General features: G+C 36.0%; 1 protein-coding gene across 3 annotated transcripts in view; it reads right to left on the bottom strand.

Moving 5' to 3' along the window:
* The window catches only part of PDS5B (PDS5 cohesin associated factor B), a 98,646-nt gene that overhangs the window by 47,123 nt on the left and 28,802 nt on the right, over positions 1–22,721 (bottom strand). For all 3 annotated transcript variants that reach the window (XM_082278144.1, XM_082278146.1, XM_082278145.1), the window contains exons 5-11: positions 22,533–22,630; positions 21,294–21,420; positions 14,496–14,576; positions 12,546–12,686; positions 4,826–4,941; positions 3,058–3,152; positions 639–784 (exon numbers count right to left, since the gene is read on the bottom strand). In XM_082278144.1, coding sequence (XP_082134270.1) covers positions 639–784; positions 3,058–3,152; positions 4,826–4,941; positions 12,546–12,686; positions 14,496–14,576; positions 21,294–21,420; positions 22,533–22,630 — 804 coding nt within the window. The remainder of the gene's footprint in view (positions 1–638; positions 785–3,057; positions 3,153–4,825; positions 4,942–12,545; positions 12,687–14,495; positions 14,577–21,293; positions 21,421–22,532; positions 22,631–22,721) is intronic.

Genomic DNA, 22,721 nt, shown 5'->3' with positions numbered 1-22,721 from the left:
TACAGATTTAGCCATCCTTTCTCACACTCTGTATCTGCGATTGTGTTATGGCTGCAACAAGGAAAAGCATGTCACCAAATGAATAAAAACACAGTAGGCGTTAATTTTAGAAGTTTGCCATCAACACACTGGTTTACTATGCTTTAAAAGAGACAGGAAACCTCATAAATTTTACCAAATAATGCAATAGAGCTAAACTAACATTCAAGACTATTCAAATTTGAAAGCTATTACACTGATTTGCAGTCTTTCAATGATCTAATTAAAAGCAGGTAATCTACAATTAAATACAGTACATTCTGAAAACTGCTTGAAAAATTTTTTAAGAAAAATGCTAGAATTTTTTACAAGGGTCCTCTTTGACTTAAAAGTTTTACTAGAACTGGAACAACTGGAACAACATTGTTGTGCTGCAGCCAATTTAATTATTTAAATCATATCACCTTAAATAAAACACAGCACAATGAAAAATGTAGCATTATAGTCATGGGAAGAAACTACCTAACTAAATAGATTGGTTTTCATTTGTAATTTTAAAATCAGTATAGCATTTTTTAGAAGTGCTGATTTTAAGAAAGCTGACTAGTACAGTTTAGAAGTGTAACACACAGCCCTTATTAATGCTAATTATGTCTTACCCGCTTGTCCAGTGTCCTTTCTCTGACGAAATTAAGCAGGTGATCATTGACAAGCAAAAGATCTTTTTTAGCAGCAGTAACTATGGACACTATAACATCATGCCGTATGGCCTCTTCAGGATCATGTGACCTTACTTTCAGATATTCTGAGGGAAAAATGAGTAAGTGTAAGTACACAACTTTAGCTACTTTCCTCACCAGACAGAAACAGAAAAATTATTTTCTTCTGTTTGAATCATCAGCATCAAGAAACAAACAGTATGCTCCAAGACTAACGGGAATGTCAGTAAAACTTCATATTTGCTTAGAATATCAAATACTTATATTACTGGCATCATTGAAATAAGAATTATGTGGTTACTTTTTTTTTTTTAATTCTTTCTTATAGTAGTTACACTATGTACACATTTGCAACTATTATAGCCAAGCAGGACTGGATCTGTAGAGCAGAATAAGACACTGCTTGAGAACTTGCTAACTACATTATACACATTTTAAGCTCTTACGTCAGGCTAGAGGCTACTGTCTTCCTGCAGACTCCATCTCTTTTGGCTCCTAGAGCACATTAGTTGCACTCCCACTCACAATTTCCTTATTATCCACAAGGAATCTAGTTCGCCTGCTCTAGGAATACTCGACAGTATAAGCCACATAAGCATTGTGAGCAGGGACAAATCAAGAGATACTTCCAACTATAAAGCTTACTTAGACACATCCTAGTTTATCCAACTTAAAAAAATTTTTCTAGATTATTTTGGCACACTGCTACTTATTTGCTAATACCACTAATCTTACTATCAACACTAAAACTTCTGCTTTTAGGTGTCAAATTCGTTAGCTACCTATTGTCATTTTAGAAAGCTGGCAAATAAAATGGCAAAGCTCATTTATCTTTTTAGCTGTATTTGAGGTTATTTTAAAAGCACAAAAGGGTAGGAACAGGCACATAGAAGTTAAGATTGCAGTACACTGCATATATCAGTGCAACACTGAGGACTTCAGGGAACTTTGTAAATTCACACTTCACTCTGGATGAAATAACCAGAGGTTACTGTTCTCTTAACACTGTTCAATGACCAGTGAGAATTTTCAAGTCTCATCTGAAACACTGGCATTAATGGTAATCAGCTCAAGTGTCAAAAGAACACACTCCAAAATAATACTTTGCAGTTATGGAGGTTATGAAATTTTAAATCCAAATAAGCCTTTTTAAAAAAACCTATTGTTTCACAGGAATATAAACTAAAAAAAAATGAAAAATACTGCCATTGCACAAAACAATTCTGATCTCCAATACCAGTAGCCAGAGAAATTTTTCAACAATTTGACTTTGATAAGCACTGTGGGGAGAGAGAGGAGGGGCAAGCAAAATTACATTTCCCAGAGGATACCATTAGAGGGGGCACAAAGTCTTTCTGCAGTGTGAAAAAAAGAAAAAGAAATATTGAAAATATAATCCTGATAATCAAAAGGGAAAATATTTTTACCATCCCATTAAGGAAGGACCCAGAACCTTTTGAGTTTTTTAAGCTGACTTAACAATACAGAATCACAGAACATTCTGAGTTGGAAGGGACCCACAAGGATCATCAAGACCAACCCTTAAGTGAATGGCCCATATGGGGATCAAACCTACAACCATGGTGTTCCATGCGCCAGTCAACTGAGCTAATCTCTGGATAACACTGCAACTACAGGATTGTGTCCAATTTGACAAATGCTCAGCAAGCAGGAGAGCAATCCCATGCACTTTACAGTCCTTTAAACTCCCTCCTTAGACCAACTAGACAAGGATTTTGCCTCAAAAAAACTACAAGTAGTTTATTGACCAGGGGAAGACACAGTCTCCAGAGCAAATCAACCAATTCTCATTAATTACACTTTTTTTTTATTAAGACATGAGGAGCAGCAAATACTAAATGCTTCCATTGATGCCAGTTGCCTACTTCCTACAGAGGTCTTGAATTACAGGCTGTGTTTGATCTGAAGGAGGTGGAATTGTGAAGCTGTGGTCACAGCTGTGAGGACTGTTTTCATGTTTTAGACAGTGGCTGTATAAGACTTAAACATTCCAGCTTTGTGGAACTTAAGTCTCCCCTCTGCACCCTAATTAATAAACGCCAGGACCATCAGGTTAGGCAGACTGCTTTACCTGATCCCATGGTGCTTAATTTCAGCAGGAGCTGGGAATGTAACTACGGTATGAGAGGGAGAGAGAGAGATCTCTGGTTAAGGCATTCTTAGTGTACAATCCCCTCAGCCTGAGAAGCAACACTGAAGGCAGGGACTTTGGCTTAGAACTCCAACATCAGTTAGGTCCTCCACAACATACGACAGCATTACTTAGGATTACAACTGGCCTTCTTGACTTCCCCAGGAGACTTTAAGTGGTATTTTAATGTTATAATAAAACTGATACCTGTTAAGTCCTTTGCCAGGTCAGGATGGTTCATAAGGCAGTGACTTGCAAATTTGACACACTCAAGGCGAATAGGTACATGGATATCATTAAACCTAGTTACAAACAAGAAAATACATTACAACAACAAAAATTCCACTTCCATCAAAGCAATATGTTCACTTCTACACAATATCAAATACTTCTGAAAGTATTTTTTATGCTTCCCATGTATGGTTATGTGCATACAGCATCTCTAATTTCACAGTATTAAGTAGACTGTCTTTAGCTCAAGAAAAAATTCTCATGCTCATTTATTAATTCATGTTCTGAACATGAAAAGAAATACCTTCTCCAGGTACACCTTAAAAACTCCCAGACAGACAAAAAAAACTATTTATTAGAAAGATGTGTGATACATTTTAATTCCTTTTCTGTAATGTTACCCATAATTAACCATGAACCATGTATCAGAAACTCAAAATTTTATGACTGTTACATTCATTCCCTCATTATACTGTATGACAGATAACAAACATGCACATCTAGTCTACTATACATTTCTTTTGAGACGGATCACAGAATAAGATTTCCTTTTGAAAGACTGAATTAAATTAGATGTTTGAAAACTAGTATTTTCTCATTGTTAATTTTCATGTAAGTAATTTTGTAACAAAACTGTTGATTTAATTATTTACAGATAATGCTTTCAAAATTAAATGCATTTTCTAGCTATCCTCAAAACGTTTGGTTTGAAATAAATTAAAAATGTAATTCTAGAAGACCGTTGCTGTCAAAATGCTTATTTATCAAATAAATAGATTTTAAGGAATAACTGTTTTAGTAAAAGCCAGGTCAAGAGATTTTTAAGAATGCCTCCTTCGATAACACAGCTATTATAACTTAGTGAAAATCTTCAGAAGTAGTAAATGCATAAATGTGATTCATAACCAGTTGAAAACAGTTATTGTAAATAAACTGCACATAATCACATTGTAAGACAATGAAGCCTTTTCCTCTGTGCCCAATTAGATGTGGTATTTTTTGATGACATTCCATGTTTTAAATAGTTACATACTTTCAAGCAAAATACCTTGCTTCAACTAAGTTTCTTGCACTCTTAAAAGTAGCATTTCCTTGAGGACTCTGATTTTGATATGATTGAATGCTACATTATAAACTATGGCATTTGTAATAAATTCAAGAATTTATCCTCTTTTACTCAAATCAAAAATATTTTCTTCGTAGTAGCCTAATTTAAGTTTCTCCTGACTACAAGCTTCAGCTATATTTTCTATCTCAAACTGGCAGAATATTTCAAAAACAAAAGTATGTTTGCAGTATTGCGAATACTATATACTTTTAAGGTACTCCTACCATTAAAAAAATTGAAACTCATACACAAAGACTGTACATAAAAGCCTCAAAAGCAGTTCTAATATCACCTGATACTGAAAATGTCATTTGATGCCATTTTAGAATTATCCATCATCAAACAGTTTCACTTGTGAAGAAATTACAATAAAGTATTCGTTTTTCTTGACAATGGCAATAAAGCTAGTTGAAAAAAATGAACTTTAAGGAGATGATTCGTAAATGTTCATTCTGCAGAATGACAGATGTGGAAGATACATTTTAAATTGCTTTCACATGATCTGTCAGATTTCAGATAAAGCAGCGGGAAGGAATTCACGCTTAGCTGTGTCACTTTAAAAAAAAACCAAACCAGCTGAATTTGACTTCATTGAACGTTTTTCCTCCCTAGACAGGGAACTAAACCAGAATATACCTCCCCAGGTAGCACTGCCAAAGTGGTTTGTTTTGAGATGCCAACTCCGAATCCTTCGCCCCAAACATTTTTGCTAGAAGTTTTACAACCTGCAGACGTTCTTCATTGTCATTGCTCTGGAAAATCAACAGATTATTTTAAAATTTAAAAGGAAAACCACCCCAAAAAACAGAGTTCTGTTTTGTACAGTTTTTCCACTGATACACTTACATATTTCTAGAAATATCACAATACAGATCAGTAGACTTCTCGTGTATACAAATGTCTATCTCAAGACAAAAACCCTTCACTATTTTTTTAAGAAAACAAAATAAAGACAGAGAAAACAAAAAACAAGGTAGAGACAAAAAATGTGACCAAAGCCTGGTGAAAAATATCTATTTTTAACACTTACTTAAAGGTTGCTGATTGTTAGGAAATCTGATATGTCTCTGTACAAATTCAGACACAACACAAAACTTACAAAAGTCAGTCTATGCTTTTCTGCACATAAAGGTTTACAGTTCTATAGAACAGTGCTTAATTAAAAATATTTAGTTAAAAATAACAGTTTCCAGGATACAAGTTTCTAGAGAACATCAGATTAAGTACCCAAGATCTGAGTTCCACAGGATGTGGTCCTGTACTCAAAACTGCTGAGATACAACAGATAGTCTTCCATTTATATTTAATATTAGCCCTAACAATGATAGTGAAAATGTACTGGAGAAGGCCTTGTTTTATCATTGTTTTGCGTTACATTCTTTAATACAACACACAGTATGTGAACCTTCATACATACTTCGGAAATGTATGCTACCATATTAGCATGTACTTACTGTTGACCAATTTTTTTCCTTTGCTTATTAAAGAAAAGGGAGAAAACCCAATCGGCTGCAAGAATTCCTTGACAAGGGAGTAGCTAAAATTAATTTATATTAATTAGATATTATTAATCCCTTATTATTACCAGGTTGCTTTCTGGTAAAAGATAAGAACTGTGCAAAATACTGCTTTTTTCTAGCATCTTTGAATTCTTATTAGTTCAGCATCACCTTTTGAACGTGAACAAGAAATAAGAGCACAATAGCTGCCAGAGTTCTTTTATACGACACCACAGTTTGAGACAAACTATTTCTCCTGACTCAATACCATAAAAGGGCTGAAATGTTTGCCAGCAAGTCTTTTTAATTCAGAATCCTAAGAACAGTAAAAGCATTTGTAAAATCATTAAAGTTACAGAGCAAGAAAAATAAGGCTGAATTAATTTCTAACAGTGATATATAACATTACAAAAGACTCATTCTCTTGAATACACTTTAGTATTAAGTATTTGAAGCATTAACAGCAAATCATTAATATTTTTTTGCATTTGACTATTTTTTTCAATTAACATTCAAATTGACATTACTGAAAGCATTCTACAACCACCTCCTCTTAATCTGCAATAAATGATACTGTTTTTTCTTAATGAGTTTCAGCCCATTATACTACAAATTCTTATTCTGTGAGCCATGGTTAAGAACTTCTAATTTTTTTTTTTTTTGCCTACATTAGTCCAACCTCCATGATTCATGTCCTATCCACTCCTGCTTAAACAAACAAAACATTAAAAATATTAAGCATCTCTGAATTGTTTTAGATAACCAACACAAACTCAGAGCAAGACACTCCAGAAGGTAGAAGGAAGGAGCTGGGTGGAAGAGCTGGGAGCACACTAAACATTCAACTACTTAATTATAAAGCCAGAAATACAGAGGGGGAAAAAGACAACCAAACAAAAGAAAACAAACCCACAAAACAACAAAACCCTAAAATATCATTAATGAATTCGTTGCAGAAGAAGCTTTTGCTGTATCAGCCACTAATCCAAATATAAGAGAACCTACTTGTGTTTCTAGTCCTGTCGTAAAAACAACAAATATTTGTGATTATAGGCCTTGGCGTGTAATCATTTGGTCCTTTCTAAATTTTGTGCCCTGATGTTGGCTTCCTTGAAACATGGTTATATACACTCCTAGGGGTAACAAAAATAAACCTGTACTTCTTATTGAATGAATGCACTGCTGCTACAGTCTCTCTCCTTTATTCTACTTTAGTCTCCACTCTTTTTCCGAGGGTGAAAAAAAAGGGGTCTCAAACTCCGAAAAAATCTTAATCTTTCTCCATTCTATGAGACATTGTGTACTTGAAGAGTCACACCCTTCACCTCTTAGGGAAATTCAGCACTCTAATAGTGTTCCATCATGACTTGTTAATACAAATTGACACTGAACATGGATATTTTCAGTTCCCCATACATGCTCCCAGCACATAGCCAAAGCTGCTCTTTGGCCTAGACATTTGAGCCTGTCAGTTACAGCAGCTGAAGCCAGTCAGATTGTTACCACTGCTGAGTCCAAAAGAACAGGCAGCACTCACGATCTGTGGACATTTGGGAATAAGAAGTGGACACATAACCCAAAACTTTTGAAAATTTTAATTCCCATATCCAGGAAGAAAGGCAGCTCCAAAACAAGAAGTCAACCTTTTATTGATTTTATTCATTACATCCTCTTGGTTTAGTAAGACAGTAAGATAAAAGCCCAAATCCCATGACAATTATTTCCAAAACAGTCTATTTATGAGCCTTCCATTCTCCTGAACATTAAGATGTTATTTGCTGTCTGTAACAGAAATTTCTAAAATTCAAATATGAAATTTGAAAAAATTTCCTTTTCTGCAGTTTCTTCTACAAGCTGACCTATACAATAATAAATTGTTAGCTCCTTCCTGAACCCATAATGCTTCAGTACTGGATCTCTAAACACGGCACCTTAAAATGCCAACATCAGGCACAGATTACTGACCCTCACAGAACAGGTTAAGTTAAATGAATATCAGTGCTCATTCTTCTGTTAATTCCTCAGGCTCCTTTGCAAAATCAGGCAAAAAACCAAATTACTAGTAAGAAGCAACCATGATTTCACATAGCTCTCACAGAGCTCAACAACAGAGTTCTGCCACCTGAGAACACAGGAGATTTTTTTTTACATAAATCTACAGAGGTGTGGCAGGTTGACCCCAGCCAAAAGCCAAACACTCACCCAGCCCCTCTCTCACTCTCCTCTCCAACACAGAGAGGAAGGGAAGAGAAGAGAAGGAAAGTTAAAAGGCCTACAGATCAAGATAACAAGAGTTTAATAGGTAAAGAAAAAGCTGTGTAGGCAAGCAGAGCAAAAAGAGGATTTCATTCACTACCTGCCATCGGCAGGGAGATGTCCCGGCACCTGCTGGAAAGCAGGGTCTCCACTCGCAAAGTGCACACTTGGGAAGACAAAGAGCATGAACACAAACATAATCCTTACCTCCTCCTTTCCCTTTTGTTGCTGAGCCTGTGTCCCCTTTCAAACTTCTGCCCTACTTGGGGGGAGAAGGGGGAGTGGCACAGGGAGAAAGCCTTAACCTGTGTCTTCACTGTTGTACCAAAATGGCAAGGTGCTTGAACACTAGGTGGCCACATCGTTTACATCCCAAATAGTAAGTAGGTTCAACAGTATTACTGAGGCACCTAAACTCTCTCACAAGTTTCATACTAAGAGTTTTTTAACCCCTCTACACATGGTCAAAAACTTATTTGGTCTCTGATGGGAAAGCCTGTGGATTTTACCCCCACTCAGAGAGACAGTCTACAACCCTAAGCCCATGAAGATAAACCAGGAGGCTCTGACAGAAAGAGTGCAAAAAATGTCATGCAGATGGAGAGCAAGAGATTTGGATCCCCTCAGGTAACAAGTCACAAACTCAAAGATGTTTGTTTACATCCTCAAACACCCATCAGCCACAGAGACTGGGAACAAGGCAGCCCAGTCAACTGGAAGGCAGTGGAGATGGCTCAGTGAAGCTTACTTGGTGGTTAGGGGAAAATCATCATCACTTCATTTTCAAAACATGCCACAAAACCATAGGATCACAGAGTCGTAAAGGTTGGAAAAATAAAATCTTTAAGATTCTTGAGCCCAACCATTAATCAAGCACCACCATGTTTACAAAGAAACTATTACATCCACTTGCCTTCTCCAAACTTCCAGAGATGGTGATTCCACCACTTCCTAAGAAGCCTGTTCCAATTCCTGACAACCCTTTAAGTGAAGAATTTTTGACTAATATCAAATCTAAGCTTCCCCAGGTGCAACTCGAGGTCATTTTCTCTGGTCCAGTCAGTTATTACCTGGGAGAAGAGACCGACCCCCCCCATTTCCTACATCCTCCTTTCAGGTTGTTGTACAGTGATAGGGTCTCCCTCGAGCCTCTTTCTCAAGGCTAAATGTTTAGAAGCAAAGAAATAAGGCATTACATAGAAATTCTGTTTCATATACAGAATAAGCAACTAGAGTTAACACTGCTGATACCAGGAGGAATCCATTCAATTTCATGCAGAACTTGCCAATTTTACACCTGAAACCAAGCCTGCACCTCAGCTTTCAAGTGAGCCAGAACACTTGATGTCTTGCTCAGGTAAGTCTACCGCAAGTGTACTTCACCTGGCCAAAATTCGTTATCACTTACTGCTTTTGAAGCCAACTAAACAGAAATGTACATTTTCAAGAACACAGAGAAAGTTATTCAATTTGTCTTTGTAAAGCACAGATAAAATGACCCATTCCGTGTGTTCAATGCATGCAAAATGAGATCATTCTGGCACATCTCCACAACTCAGTTGTTCAGACAATCACAGCTTTTCTTCAACACTGGACACAAGAGGAAAGTTTTTCACCATGAGGTCAATCAGCCATTGGAATAATCTCCCCAGGGAAACCGATATAGGACATTTTAAGATCCAGCTAGACAGAGTGCTGGGCCATTTTGTCTAGACTTTGCTTTTGCCAAGAAAATTTTATCTACATCATCCTTGAGGTCCCTTTCAACGTGGTATTCTATGATCATCTGCTAAGGAATAATACAAATCTTAGCAGCAAAGCAGCAATATGACATCTTAGAATACACTAACTGTCCCACTACCTCACAAGCATTACTTGAGTGTTTGCCTCTAGTATTTGCCTTCTATTATCACAACTGTGGATTCAAGAGCCATATCAGATAATTTCATAACATAAAAGCTGGATGTTCCTGTGAAGCTATGTATTTGATCTAAATACACTTTACAAACTTTTATTTAAATACCTAGTAGTCCATGGTAAGTGAGCTCAGAAGGACAAGGCTCCTTAACTGGGCATACAGAGAGACACAGGACCATGTGCCAAATCCAGAAAAGACAAAATCACTGAGTCAAGCCCTGAATGATATGCAGGGCTCACCAAAGTTCTTAGCTATGGTATCATTAATTTTAATTAACCTTTATTGAAAAAGACAACTCCTCTCTCCCAATTTTCAGTATGGACTGTCACGCATGATTTTCCTTTACCAGCCACCTGACCCAAGGCCTCATCAAGCTCAACAGGGTTACTGCTGTCCAGTTTCTTTTCACTCAAAGCAACAGAAAAATTGGCTGTCTTCAACCATAAACACTCTGAGTTTCATTGAAATCACACTCTCTTCTCAACACACTAATGAGCTATTTACCTGGAACTAAATGAAAAGATGTTTGACACTAGCTGCTGCTGTTTACAATAAAGCTAAAGCTATTGTTGGAGTGGAAAGTATGTAATCATCACTGGCAAGTCTGCATACAGAATAAACTTGTGTTAATCTCAGAAAAAAACACAGGGTGACTACATTTCATTAATATTTTAGAACACTTATCTTCAAAATACTCTTCTCACCACAGAAAGATCTTAAAGACCCCTCAACTCATTTAGAGCCATAAAATGATTTGGATTGGAAGGGACTTCTAAGGACATCCTTCAACTCGCCTGCTGTGGGCAGGAGCACCTTCCACTAGACCAGGTTGCTCAAAGCCCCATCCAATGTGCCCTGAAACACTTCCAGAGATGAAGCACCAACTTCTCCGGGAAACCAGTTCCAGCATCTCAAAATTTAACCCAGGTGTATCCTATTCCAAATAGAGGTATTTTTTTGCTTCCTTAAAAGATGGATCATTTGACAGCCAATGGGACAAAACAGACATATATTACATTTTCTTATAACTAAAATATCAAAACACACACCAGGAGTAAGAAGATGATTACAATGCTTTTGAATAGCTACAAACTATATTGAGTTCAAGAAGACATCAAGGAATAACAGTAGTAAGAATGTAACTCTAGAAACCTACATATCTCCTGGAAACATTGTTAAACTGGATCTTGCAGATGTCAAGCACTTACCCTTGAGGGTTGAGACCACAGTGAGAACTACACTAAGGATGAAGGAGACAAAGCAACAAAATACATGTACATCATCTGAAAAGAGCACACTAAACAAAGAACAGAAATGCAAACATGAAAAAAATGTGTTGTAAATTAAGAAGTACAAAGAAAACATGGAAATGCTTAGGGCTGAAATCAGCCAGCTGAATAAAGAGACCAGAAATTCTCCTAGGGTGGGGAAAGAGGGAACAAAACAAAACAAAAAAGACATCAGTATTGAAATCATGAAATATGAGTCAATGAACAAGTAGGATGACAACTGAAGAACCTGAAGATTTCAGGGGACTTAAAGTTGGGAAAGGTACTACAATTATACAGTATGAAAAAGGATATAGCAGCAGGTAAGATCAAATATCCTGAATAACACCTCCAGCAGTACTGTTTTTATTGGGGGTGAGAATGATAATTGTTTGCCATACGTAGGAATAGGAATTAAAGGCTGAAAAAGGTCTACTTTGAAGACACAGACAGCAAGCAGTAAATTGAACCCTACTTCTCTCGGAAATGTGAATGGAATGATAAAAGCATTTTTAAAACCCCTCATCCAACAAGTGTAGTATGCCTCCCTAGCAACATTAGGAAAAAGTAATAGGCAGGAACAAGCCACTATAATAATAAATATTACAATACAAAGAGGCCAAAGGTGCTATAAACCTAAGATCTGTCCTCTGTAATAAAAATACATGCTAACTTACAAGTGGCCCATTGCACGTTAGCTCTCCAGTTTAGTAACAGATCACATACAAACGTGGTAATACTAATCTAATCACACTCCTCACAGAAACCCTGTGGAACCACAGACAGAATAAAAGCAGTGCAGAATAAAGGGAGAACCAACTGCTATATTGCATTCGTCCAAGTGATGGAGACACTTTGAAAAGGAAGTCAAAAAGAAAAATACCCATTAAAATAAATAGCTAGCATCAGCTGTCGTCCAGACATATGAAGTAAGCCTGAAAAATTGTAAGTCATTGCAGCAATTACTACAAGACGTATTGATGCATTCCAGTTCTTTGATTACACCTGCCACAGACCTATTATTTGGACAGAATTGTCAGTATATATATATTCAAAATATTAGGTCTTTCACTATAAATAATACAGTAAACCCAGAAATAAAACAGGGCAAATTCTCAAGTCATCCAAAAAATGGAGTTATTGCTTAAAAGACAAGCCAAAACCATCTACCAACCAAATCCCAAATATATACACACATGCACTGTAGGTTAACACATGTGAAATTAAATTACATTTTTGAGGGTTTTTATGGGTTTTCCTTTAAACAATTCAGAGGAGCTAAATTTTACATATAATTATTTGTTTTATTTGCCAAATAATTTGAAGAACTTGTCATTAAAAAAAAAAAAACAACAAAACAATTATGGTCAAAGCATACATGTTTCAAATACATAGAAAGGATAGAAAGTGTTTACCTTAAGTTTGAATTCGAGCTGTGGTAGAACAGAAAGCAAGAGGTGACTGTCAATATTGTATAACTCCAGAATCAAATCAAACACATGCTCTGACAGGTCACTAATTGATGTTTTACCAAGCATGAGGACTTGATTGAAGAACTGGAAAATAAAACAGATTACACATCAACAACAAGAGTATACATGCTCTCTTCTAAATCCTGTGCTAAATCCTAAAACATTTAATCACTTTTCATCTTACAACATTAATTTCACTACCAAAAAAAAAGGAATGGAGGGTAGCACACACAGATCAGAATTCCATAGCAGAAGTCTTAAAATATCGTCTCATATGAAGTATTATACATAAAGGAAAACACATTAAATGTGATGTTTACCCCCGCACACCTACAAATAATTTAAGAAACATAACTTTAAAGGAGCTTCAGTACATCACATCTTATTATAAAAAGACTATATTCGGAGTTATTTCACTATTGAGAACCATCATTTCAAAAGTATTCTAACATTTAAAGCAAGGCTGAAACAACTGGCTAATTACTACACTACACATCTGACAGGTTAAGGAGTTGAAAGTAAAAGCATAGGAATTAATAACTGACTGTTCCAGAATTTGTATTTACAAGCAGCATAATGCAACTGTAAAGCAATTATTTCCTTCTTGGTAAACTTGACATATTTGAGGGAAACGTCACACTTCTCATTAAAGAAAATATTTCCGCACTATTTTCAACTTTGTCCTCTCAGATGGGTAAGAAGCAACTGAAGAGTAAGAGATACATATATATAAAACATAGTTCATCTTATTGTAAGTTAAAGATTGTCTTGAAGAAATGTTTTGCTTTTCTGGATTCAGCGTTGCCTGAATGTATGAAATCCTGGTTAGGAAACTAACTGATACTGTGTTTTTAATGTATTTCAAGAAAGAAAATTTTCAAAACCACATAATAATTCTCTCTTGTGGGAAACAAATAAAAGAAGACTCCATGTGCATCCTTCCCATTAAAGGAAGATTCTTATTGTACAGACTTCCTCAAAACTCAGAAAATGTCACCCAGTTTGTAATCTAACCTTACAGATGAACAACATTAAAAACACATTCCTATGTAGCAACACCTTCCCAAATGGCAGGTCTGAAGTAAGAGTTTTTATTGAGGATTTTTTAAAATTTTAGGAGGTACCCACTTTCTAAGTGTTACAAGTCTGAAAGTAACAGAAAGCATTGAAGGTTTTCTATTGTTTTCAAGCTCCTGAGGTTTTGGATAGATGCCGCAAGACCAGCTAAATCCTCAACTGCTTAAAAAAGAAAAAGTGTTATTTTTTTTCTATCACACAATTCAAGTTAGAGCATACTTCTCTCTGATCTTTACTTCCCCTCATCCCTCTTCTATTACAGTGTCTATGATGTCTACATTCAACTCTGCTATAATTCTCAATCCACTTGTTTTCTTCTTTACTATCCTTAGATTGTTTCCTCTTCTACTTCTGTGATAACAGCATTAAAATTCTGTTCTATCTTCAATTCTCTTAGCTCTGAATAGTCTTACCTCCTCCCTAAAAGATGAATTTTGCTACAGAAACAATGTGTTTATATATTTTTATCAGAACAATATCTATAAATACACTTTTATTATTCACTTTTAGAGTGACTTCCCATGACTCTAAGGATTCAATCTCAAGGTCTTTCAAGACAGTAGAAAGGAAATTATCCACTGCATTTCACAAATCACAAGTATTAAGTACTTAGTAGTTTCTATATGGCAACGAATTAGACTCAAAAGGACAGGTTATGCAGCGCTTCATTAATACAATCATTCTCTCAAAGAAAATTCACAACCCATAAAAAGTTATTTTTCAGCCCTGTTTGACAGTGTGCAATTCATTCTTTTTATAACACACTTCAGTTACAGAAAGTATTGATTTCCATATTTGTTTGCAGGCTTCACTTACATTAGTAATGTATGGTTCAATTGCTTGTGCTGTCCTCTTCAGTAAAGCCTTTGCCAAATCATAGGCTTGCTTGTTTAAATTCTGGGGGAAAAACAAACGAATGAAAAACCAGAAGAATTATAAGCATATGCATTAATCTAAAAACAAATCCAAGGATTAAAAGCCATCATGTACTGGTAAATGCATTAAGGAAATAGCCTGTTCTTTTCGTATTTTCAGTAATAAAGATAATATAGTAAAAACAAAGCTACTCCAAACAAAGCTTTGTAGTCTCCACTGGTACTACTGAGAAAAAGAAAAAAAACCTCTTTCCTGGCAAATGAAGGCTTACTTTTCAGTTGTACATCTAAAACTGATGCTCAGTGAACTCAGTGTCTGCATTTTACTGCTCCTCTTTATCAGCTTCCCCAAAAATCAGGTAAGTGATACAAAGCAACACTGAGGCATTTATAGTCACCACAGAAATAAGACTCTGAACAGGAATACAGAAAGTGCAATTCTGTCCTTGCATCAAGCACCCACCTGTGCACCACCACCAAAGGCTCTCCATCATACCATGCAAAGATACTCAGTCTGTTGTCTGAGACGTCAAAGAAAAAAACTCTAGAACTTCAGTTTACAGGAAAAAAACCCCTAAACTAATACAAAAAATTTTAAAAATGTACCCCCCTCTTCAACATTCCTATCCTTCCATTTGTCTAATTGGGTTATTGCTCTATCATTGTTTTCTCCCTTTCCCTGCACATATTCTCCACGCTCTAGTTGTTACACCCTTTCTCCAATTTCTACATCAGAGTTATTTTTCAAAAATTTTCAGAAGAAAATGCAACTCAGCCCTTGTGACACCCGCTGCAGAGTTAACACACAGAAGAATGAAGAAAAAAGTCTTCAATACACAAGAATATGTAGTATTTTAACAGCTAAGAAAACTCTATAAAAATACAGCTCCCATAATTTTTATTAGTCTTTGCAATTTAAAAAACCCCCACTATAGTCAATTTATAATTCAACAGTAAAAAGGGGCAGTTTATGGTTGCCTTTTTAAAATATTTTTCACCATAAAAGGAAGAGAACTTCTTTTAGCACAATAAAAAGCAAACACAAGATGTATTGCCACATCCAGGGTGCTTCTTTACCTGGATACACTTGGCTCTTTAGAGTTGTCTTAACGAACACAAGGATTTGCAAAGATACAGAGAGTACTATCTGAAATTTAAAAAGTCTCTCTAGAACTATAGGCTTCTAAACAGCAGTGGGAACAGATTAACATTTTCTGATAATATCAAACTGAAAAAGCCTTTGACTTGCCTAGTGATAGAACTAAGTCAGGTGACTGAACTTGAAACACTACAAAGACTTATGCCTGAAGTATCTGTTTTACTCAAAGCCAATACAGAAGGTGACTAAAAATTCCAATTCTGGAAAGATACTTTAATATTTTAAATACTTTAGTCTTTTTACAAAACTGTACAGTTGTTCCATGTCCCAGAAAAGAGAAGACACTGCATGCTGGATTGTTCTCTATGGTCACAAGACAAAAAAGGTATTTCCACCAGTAGCATTTGTTTTCTGTTATTCAGAGTTGTAATAATTCAGGAAATAAAAGGCACAAATAACTATAATAAGGAATGTATGCCACTTGCAATTCTTGTTCTGATCCTTCTTGACTTCACCATTCACCTTCACCAAAATAAAGAAAACCACTTTCACCTGGGTAAGAGGGAACTCTGGATCATGAGCAATATCTGATTTAGTATAAAACAAGTCTATACAGCAGACCTAGCACAGCAGAGTTCCAAAAGTCAGACCCGTTCTGATTCACATTAATTAGAGTTTCAGCTTGTATCTTTTGCACAGCAGTTCACTTCAAAACTTAATGTTTCCCAAGATAAATGCTAGAAGTAGCTATTTGCAACCCTGAGTAAGAAGGAAGTGTAATGCAAATACCTATCAAAAAAAAACTCTAAAGAGGAAAAATTAGTCTAGAGCACAATGGGCTAAGGAAAGTTAGCTATTTTTTTCATGCCTCAGGTACTTGATTTAATAGTGCCAATAGTCATGACCCTCAAATGTCCAGAGGCCCTACTTTCTGGAAATAACAATATTAAGGTAGTCTTAAAAGCACATGAGAGTTTTCTCCTCATTTTCCAGCTTCAGGATAAAAGCAGAAACAAGCAAAAGTGGCACTGCCTTAGTTAAAATGAAAACAAAAGCAGCCCAGCCATTACCAAGTAGGTTCAAAGATCTTTTACAGAACCTAACCTATCCTTCTGACTAATTCAACAGTCACAAAGATATCTTAAACTTCTTCTCTTGAAGGAGAAATTTTAAAAGGATAACACCTAATTTAACAAATTTCTTCTCTGTTTTTAGAGAAGCTCTTCAGCCATTATCCTCTCTACAATCTTTCCATGTGTTCAGAAAGAAAATTGACATGTATTTCAAGATCTTTTAAAGATTTAAGAAAGACCTCATGACAGGGACAATTATCTTCATCAGGATGCCTTTAGGAGCGCGCAAGCATCCAGTAGGCATAAGGTTTTTAGAGTCCTGAATGGGGTAGAAACAAAGTCATCAGCTGGCAACACTGTTTAAAGTAATTATTAGCAATTACTACACCTTGAAGGGAAAAAACAAAAATACTGATTTATAAGGACAAACTAAAGAACACCCCTGAAAAGGCAGAACACAAATATTCTGCAAGATAACTGAGGTTACATTTAACATCTGAACCAGACTTTTGCCCTGAAAACCTCCAGTTTTCTTTCATAAAAGAGTGTTCATAAACATTCACATTTTTTAAAACCTTGGGAGACCTCCAGCAATAACATCTGAATAGAGACTATCTTGGTCAACCATAAGTTCTCTCCTTTGTCTCAATTTCTACCATGATTTTTAGGCATTTGTTGCTGGTATTTCAGGCTTTTTATACTTTGGGAAGACATTAACAGTATTGCCAACTCATTTTTCATACCTGCTTTTCTCTAGAATGTTTGACAAACCTCTACTTTTTGACAGAAGCAGCAGCGGCGGCAACCTCTCTGACAGCATGGCACAGACGTTTTTGTATTTATATAGACCATATTCTCCAGCAGAGTAGCCACAGAGCTGAAATCATTTGTTCTTGTACAATGGGGTCAGAAGTGATGGAAATTCAGACCCATTTGACCTTTTCTCTATTATTTTTTTCCAGTTACCTCTCAATAAGCAATTTAATACAGATTAAAAAAAGAGAGTGAAATAACTTGTACCCGTCCCCTGAAAAAAATAAAAGAGGCCAACAGAAAACAAATGCATGTCCCTTAATTTTTCTTTACAGAAGATGACTAAGCTAGCACCAATCCAGCCTTTCTTTTCTAACTTTAGGAGGAAAATCAAATGTTAAGTCTGTATCTAGTGCAAATATTCCTGAAAAGCATACGTTTTAAAATATTCTTTTCTTGGAATTTGAAAAGGGTCTTCAGTTTTATTCTTATTACCAAAGGCACAGCAGTTGAATTAGTACCCAACAGCCCCAGACAGAACAGTTCCAAGAGAGTCTCTTGTTCTGCTAGGGAAGGTAAACAGATTCTTAAGGACGGCTGACAAAGAAAAAGCTCAGCTGAAGTGTTGCCAAGATAGATAACACTAAATATTAAGCAAATTCCTAGTAGACACAGCTAAGAATTTAATTGTCAGTATAATTTTTTTCTAAAACATAGGCACATAAAGCATGTGGGATGTGCAATGTGGGATTCCCTGTAGCAGTCCAGAGGCTAAAAACTGAACACTGGCTAACACCCAAGGAAATCAAGTACAATTTGCCTTCCAACACATTGCACAAACAGTAAATTGTTTGCAGGTCTGCCATAAAAGTTTTATAGTATAAAAAGACCATTAAAGGGAAAGGAAAACTTATTAATTTTTCTTGCCTTTTCATACTGACTACCTCTTCCCATGCTTCTAGGTCTTATCTGGGTTTAGGTCAGTTAATTTCACTCCCTCTTAATATAATCCTATGAAAATAATTTCAGTAGAGGTGATAGAAGAGAAACTACAAAAGGAAAAAAACAATTCAGCATCAAAATTAAGAGTTAAGCACATGGTAAGACAAGTTAAGCTTGCCGTTTTATTGGCTTATCTGACAGCTGTACTAGTCAAGCAAGCCTGTGCACACTCCAGCATGCCTCTTTTGTGACATTGGTGTCAGCTGCTTTCATTCAGGTTTACATTAGTATGGCTTTTATCCTGACCAAGTCAGATGGATGACAAACTCAAGGGAGATAGAGCAGTTTAGAGCTGTCACTACTTCAGCGACTACTTATTATGGTATACAGACATTTGATAATACATCATGAGCCCAGTGTATGCTCCTTATGTCCAAGTTTTTGCAGTCATCCTGCAAGCACCATTGCTTTTTACACTTACTACTCAGACTATGGACCATACCTATTTTTCATCTTTGGAAAAATATTGTCTTGGTTTAAGGTGCAATAGTATCGAATTAACCTTTTGTAAACTGCTCAACTAATTACTACATCTCTTAAAAATATTCACATAATTTTTGCATCAAGCTGTCTAATGTTGAATTTCAGCCACCAGAGCTTAGCATCCAGGATCCAAAACTAAAGGAGCTGTTTGAACCTTCTGTTCCCAACACATACTTACAGACCACAGGTTAGATAAATTAAACAGACTGAGATTTGAGGAGCTCAGTCTTTTTTTACCCAATACAACTCTTTTCTATAATACAGCCACTCAGTTCACAAGGCCACTACACGTTCCCTCTCATACACAACCTTCCTTCTGGGCATATTAAAAACACACCACTTGCCTGTGTCACTTTCTACAGATATAATTATTTTATCTTCAACAATCTCTCAATCTGATCAGCTTCAAACCTGAGCTAGAAGCAGATCTATGTTCCTTCCACTCCATCAAAAATATTGTTTGGTCCCTAGGAAATCTGGGGATTCCCTACTGACCATTACACCAATGTCTGCCATTATGCCATTTTTGGTGACCAGTCTGATTATTCAATTTCCCTTTTCCACAGCCCACACAGCTGAACAGTGAGGTCAGCCAAGACACAGGGCTTTTTTAATGGTGGACCTTATCCTTACTCTCCTTCTAGTTTTGTGCTTAATGGAAGAGTGGAAAAATTCTCAACTCTGAATTCATTACACTTTTCCAACTTGACATCAGTAGCCACAGAAAGTAGTCAGAGGACCAAAATTTTAAAAAAAACACTATGTGGAGATTTTGAGATGAAACAGAAAAATATTAGAAGCTCCTTTCCATTAGTATGGGAAAAAAATAAAGGTAAATGTACTCAGAATACAGTCTGACATTATGTAACTATTTCAGTTAGAAAGCAGGCTATAAATGAGCATCCTATCTAAAAAGAGACTTCAATTAAAAGCAGCAGAAAATGTAAACCCCCAAATACATTATCCTTATTAAAATATTCAGTCAGTAATTTTAAACCCACCATGAAACAGAATTATTTTAATGCTACAGGCATCCTTACAGGATGCAAATTCTTCAACTCAAAGTCAATTTATTAAACATTAAACATAAAAATAGTACAGTCAAATCAAGATGAACACAGATGACACAATGAAACAATAAATTCTTAATAACTGAGAAAACACAAACTGAAGTATTTTGCATAGTCTTGCTTTTGGTTTTTGTATTCCAAACCTTTCCTTCGTAAATTTGGACTTTAGCCACACAAATTTCAGTCTAGTCCTGGCACAAAAGTATTAGGCTCCTTGAAGGACACAGCTAAAACATTTCCAGTGGTGAAAAAACAATTACTGATCTATACTAAGCATTTAGTCTTTCACTGTCAATATAAAAATAATTTATGTGCTATTTATTTACTGAAATTGATGGCTTGTAGAAAAGGCACACTAGTAGGCATTCCAAAGCATCTCTCAGTTAGCAACTACTTAACCTTACACTTTTCAGAAACTACAATAGTTAACACTTTCCTGAACATAGTTTAAGGAAAAAAAACCCAAAAAAAGGTAATAGAAGTGTCCAAAATACAGCTAAAGATAGATTCCCCAGAATCTTTTTTTGTCATACGCAACTTACAGTTGAGTAGCCCACGAGATTTCAGTAGGACACAGTTAGTTTCCAGAACTAAAAAGTCAGACTTCCATGCTTTTTAAACATTTAAGTTTCACAACACATGCACAGTTCTGAAGTTTTTCCTGTAGTTCATCTACAGTAGACTTTTTAACATGACATTTTTCATTAAGGTTAGACAGCCATTCCTTGGGCTCTTCAGAAACCACTATTTCTGCACACACTTTTAATTCTATGGCTGCATCAGAAACATACCAATAACACCAAGCCAACATTTCTGAAACACAACAGAGCCAATAACAAATCAGCAGTCATAACAACTTTTTCCCTCCCACTTAGGGCAGCACCTTAGTTTGAACTGCTGACACAGCACTACATGAATTAAAAACTTTCCAAAGGATATATGCAACTTCTGTATTCCATTCTACTGACACTGATGGCATATAAAAAAACCCTGTGTTTAAATTTGTATGACATTTAACCTTTTAGATTACTGTGATCACTGATCCTTTGCTTATGGCAAGTATATCAGAGCAATCAAACTTGACTGAATTTTCTGGCTATTAAAATTACTTGTTTGCTAAAAGAAATCCAGAGAATACAAAGAGATTTGCCACAGCCATCCTCCTAATGAGATCTACATGTCTGAACACATACATCCAAGAAATCACAATTACAAAAAAACCAATAGAACAAAACAAAACATAAGCCACTAAGTCTTACCTTATGTGCTGGCACTAGGTTAACTAACACTGTATCCAAAAGTTCCTGCGACACAGTATCTCCCTCACAAATGATAGAGCTCATTAGATCAACCATGTGCATGTGTACTTTTTGGTTATGACCGTTGCTGAAATTAAAGACAAGAATTCTTAGTGTAATATCTATATAAAGTACAACTTCTGCTCAGAGTACTCCCTTGTGGTGATGCCAAAAAACAAGGAATAAAATAAGCAAATCACAAGTTCTCTTATAAATCAAAATATTTCAATTCCCTGATTGCATATACCATCATCCTTGAATTTCATGCTCTCCTCATTCACCTACTGTAGTAAGAGGACTGTATCTCTCTGTATCATGAAAAGACAGTGCATTAGAACATCTCTCTGCTCTACCCAGCACTGGGGAGACTTCCCCTGGAGTGCTGTGTCCAGTTCTGGGCTTCCCAGCACAAAAGGGACACACACACCCTGGACTCAGTCCAGCAAAGGTTCATAAAGATGATTAAGGGCGTGGAGCTGCTCTCATGGAAGGAGGGGCTGAGAGAACTGACATCTTTTTTTAGCTTTGAGAAGAGATAGCTTAGGAAATAACTTATCATTAAGTCTAAATACCTGATATTGGGAGTAGAGAAGACAGGGCAAGACTGTGTTAACACCACACACTCAGTGGTGTCCAGTCAGAGAACAAGAGGTAATGGGCACAGGGTGAAATACAAGACATACCATTTAAACATAAGAAACTTTTTAAGTAAAAGCGTGATTGAGTACTAGAAGGTTGCCCAAAGAGTCTCTTCATTCTTGGAGATGCCCAAAACCCAACTGGCTACAGTTCTGGGTAATCTGCTCAAGCTGACCTGGTTTGAGCAAACGGAAAAGACTAGACTACCTCGAGCAATGCCTTCCAGTGTCTACTACTTTCTGACTCATGTCTTTACAGCAATAATCCTCAAAATTCCTTAGAATTGCATTTTAGACTATTCAATTTCAAGAACAAAATAAAATTAATGCAGTAAATGACAACCAAAGTTTCTTAGGAAAAAAAGATGATGTGTAGTTTGTCTTGCTTCATTAGAACAGAAAAAACTGACAGAACATTGTATTTATACTGCTACCTTTAGTTAAACTGAATTATGAAATTACTAAGTTCATTAATGCTAAAAGTCACACTGAACAGCTTCACTAGAAGCAACTGACTTTAATCATGCAATAATATATTGTAATTGGGGGTGACAATACTTACTTTATTACTGAAAACAGCGTTCTATACAGTTGTGTAAAAATCTCATTGCTGTCCTCTAATTCAAAGCATATGTTATAGGACTTGACCCAAGCAATGTTCTGATTTGGAACAGGAAAAAAAATAAAAGGAGTAGTTAATACAAGATTAAATTGAAAGATTACATTTAACAGTTACTATGAAATAAGTTAC

The sequence above is a fragment of the Coloeus monedula genome (genome assembly GCF_965178545.1).
Source record: "Coloeus monedula genome assembly, chromosome: 3".
NCBI lineage: Eukaryota > Metazoa > Chordata > Aves > Passeriformes > Corvidae > Coloeus > Coloeus monedula.
Note: the sequence above shows the minus strand (reverse complement) of the source record. Positions and strands in the feature narration are given on the sequence as shown.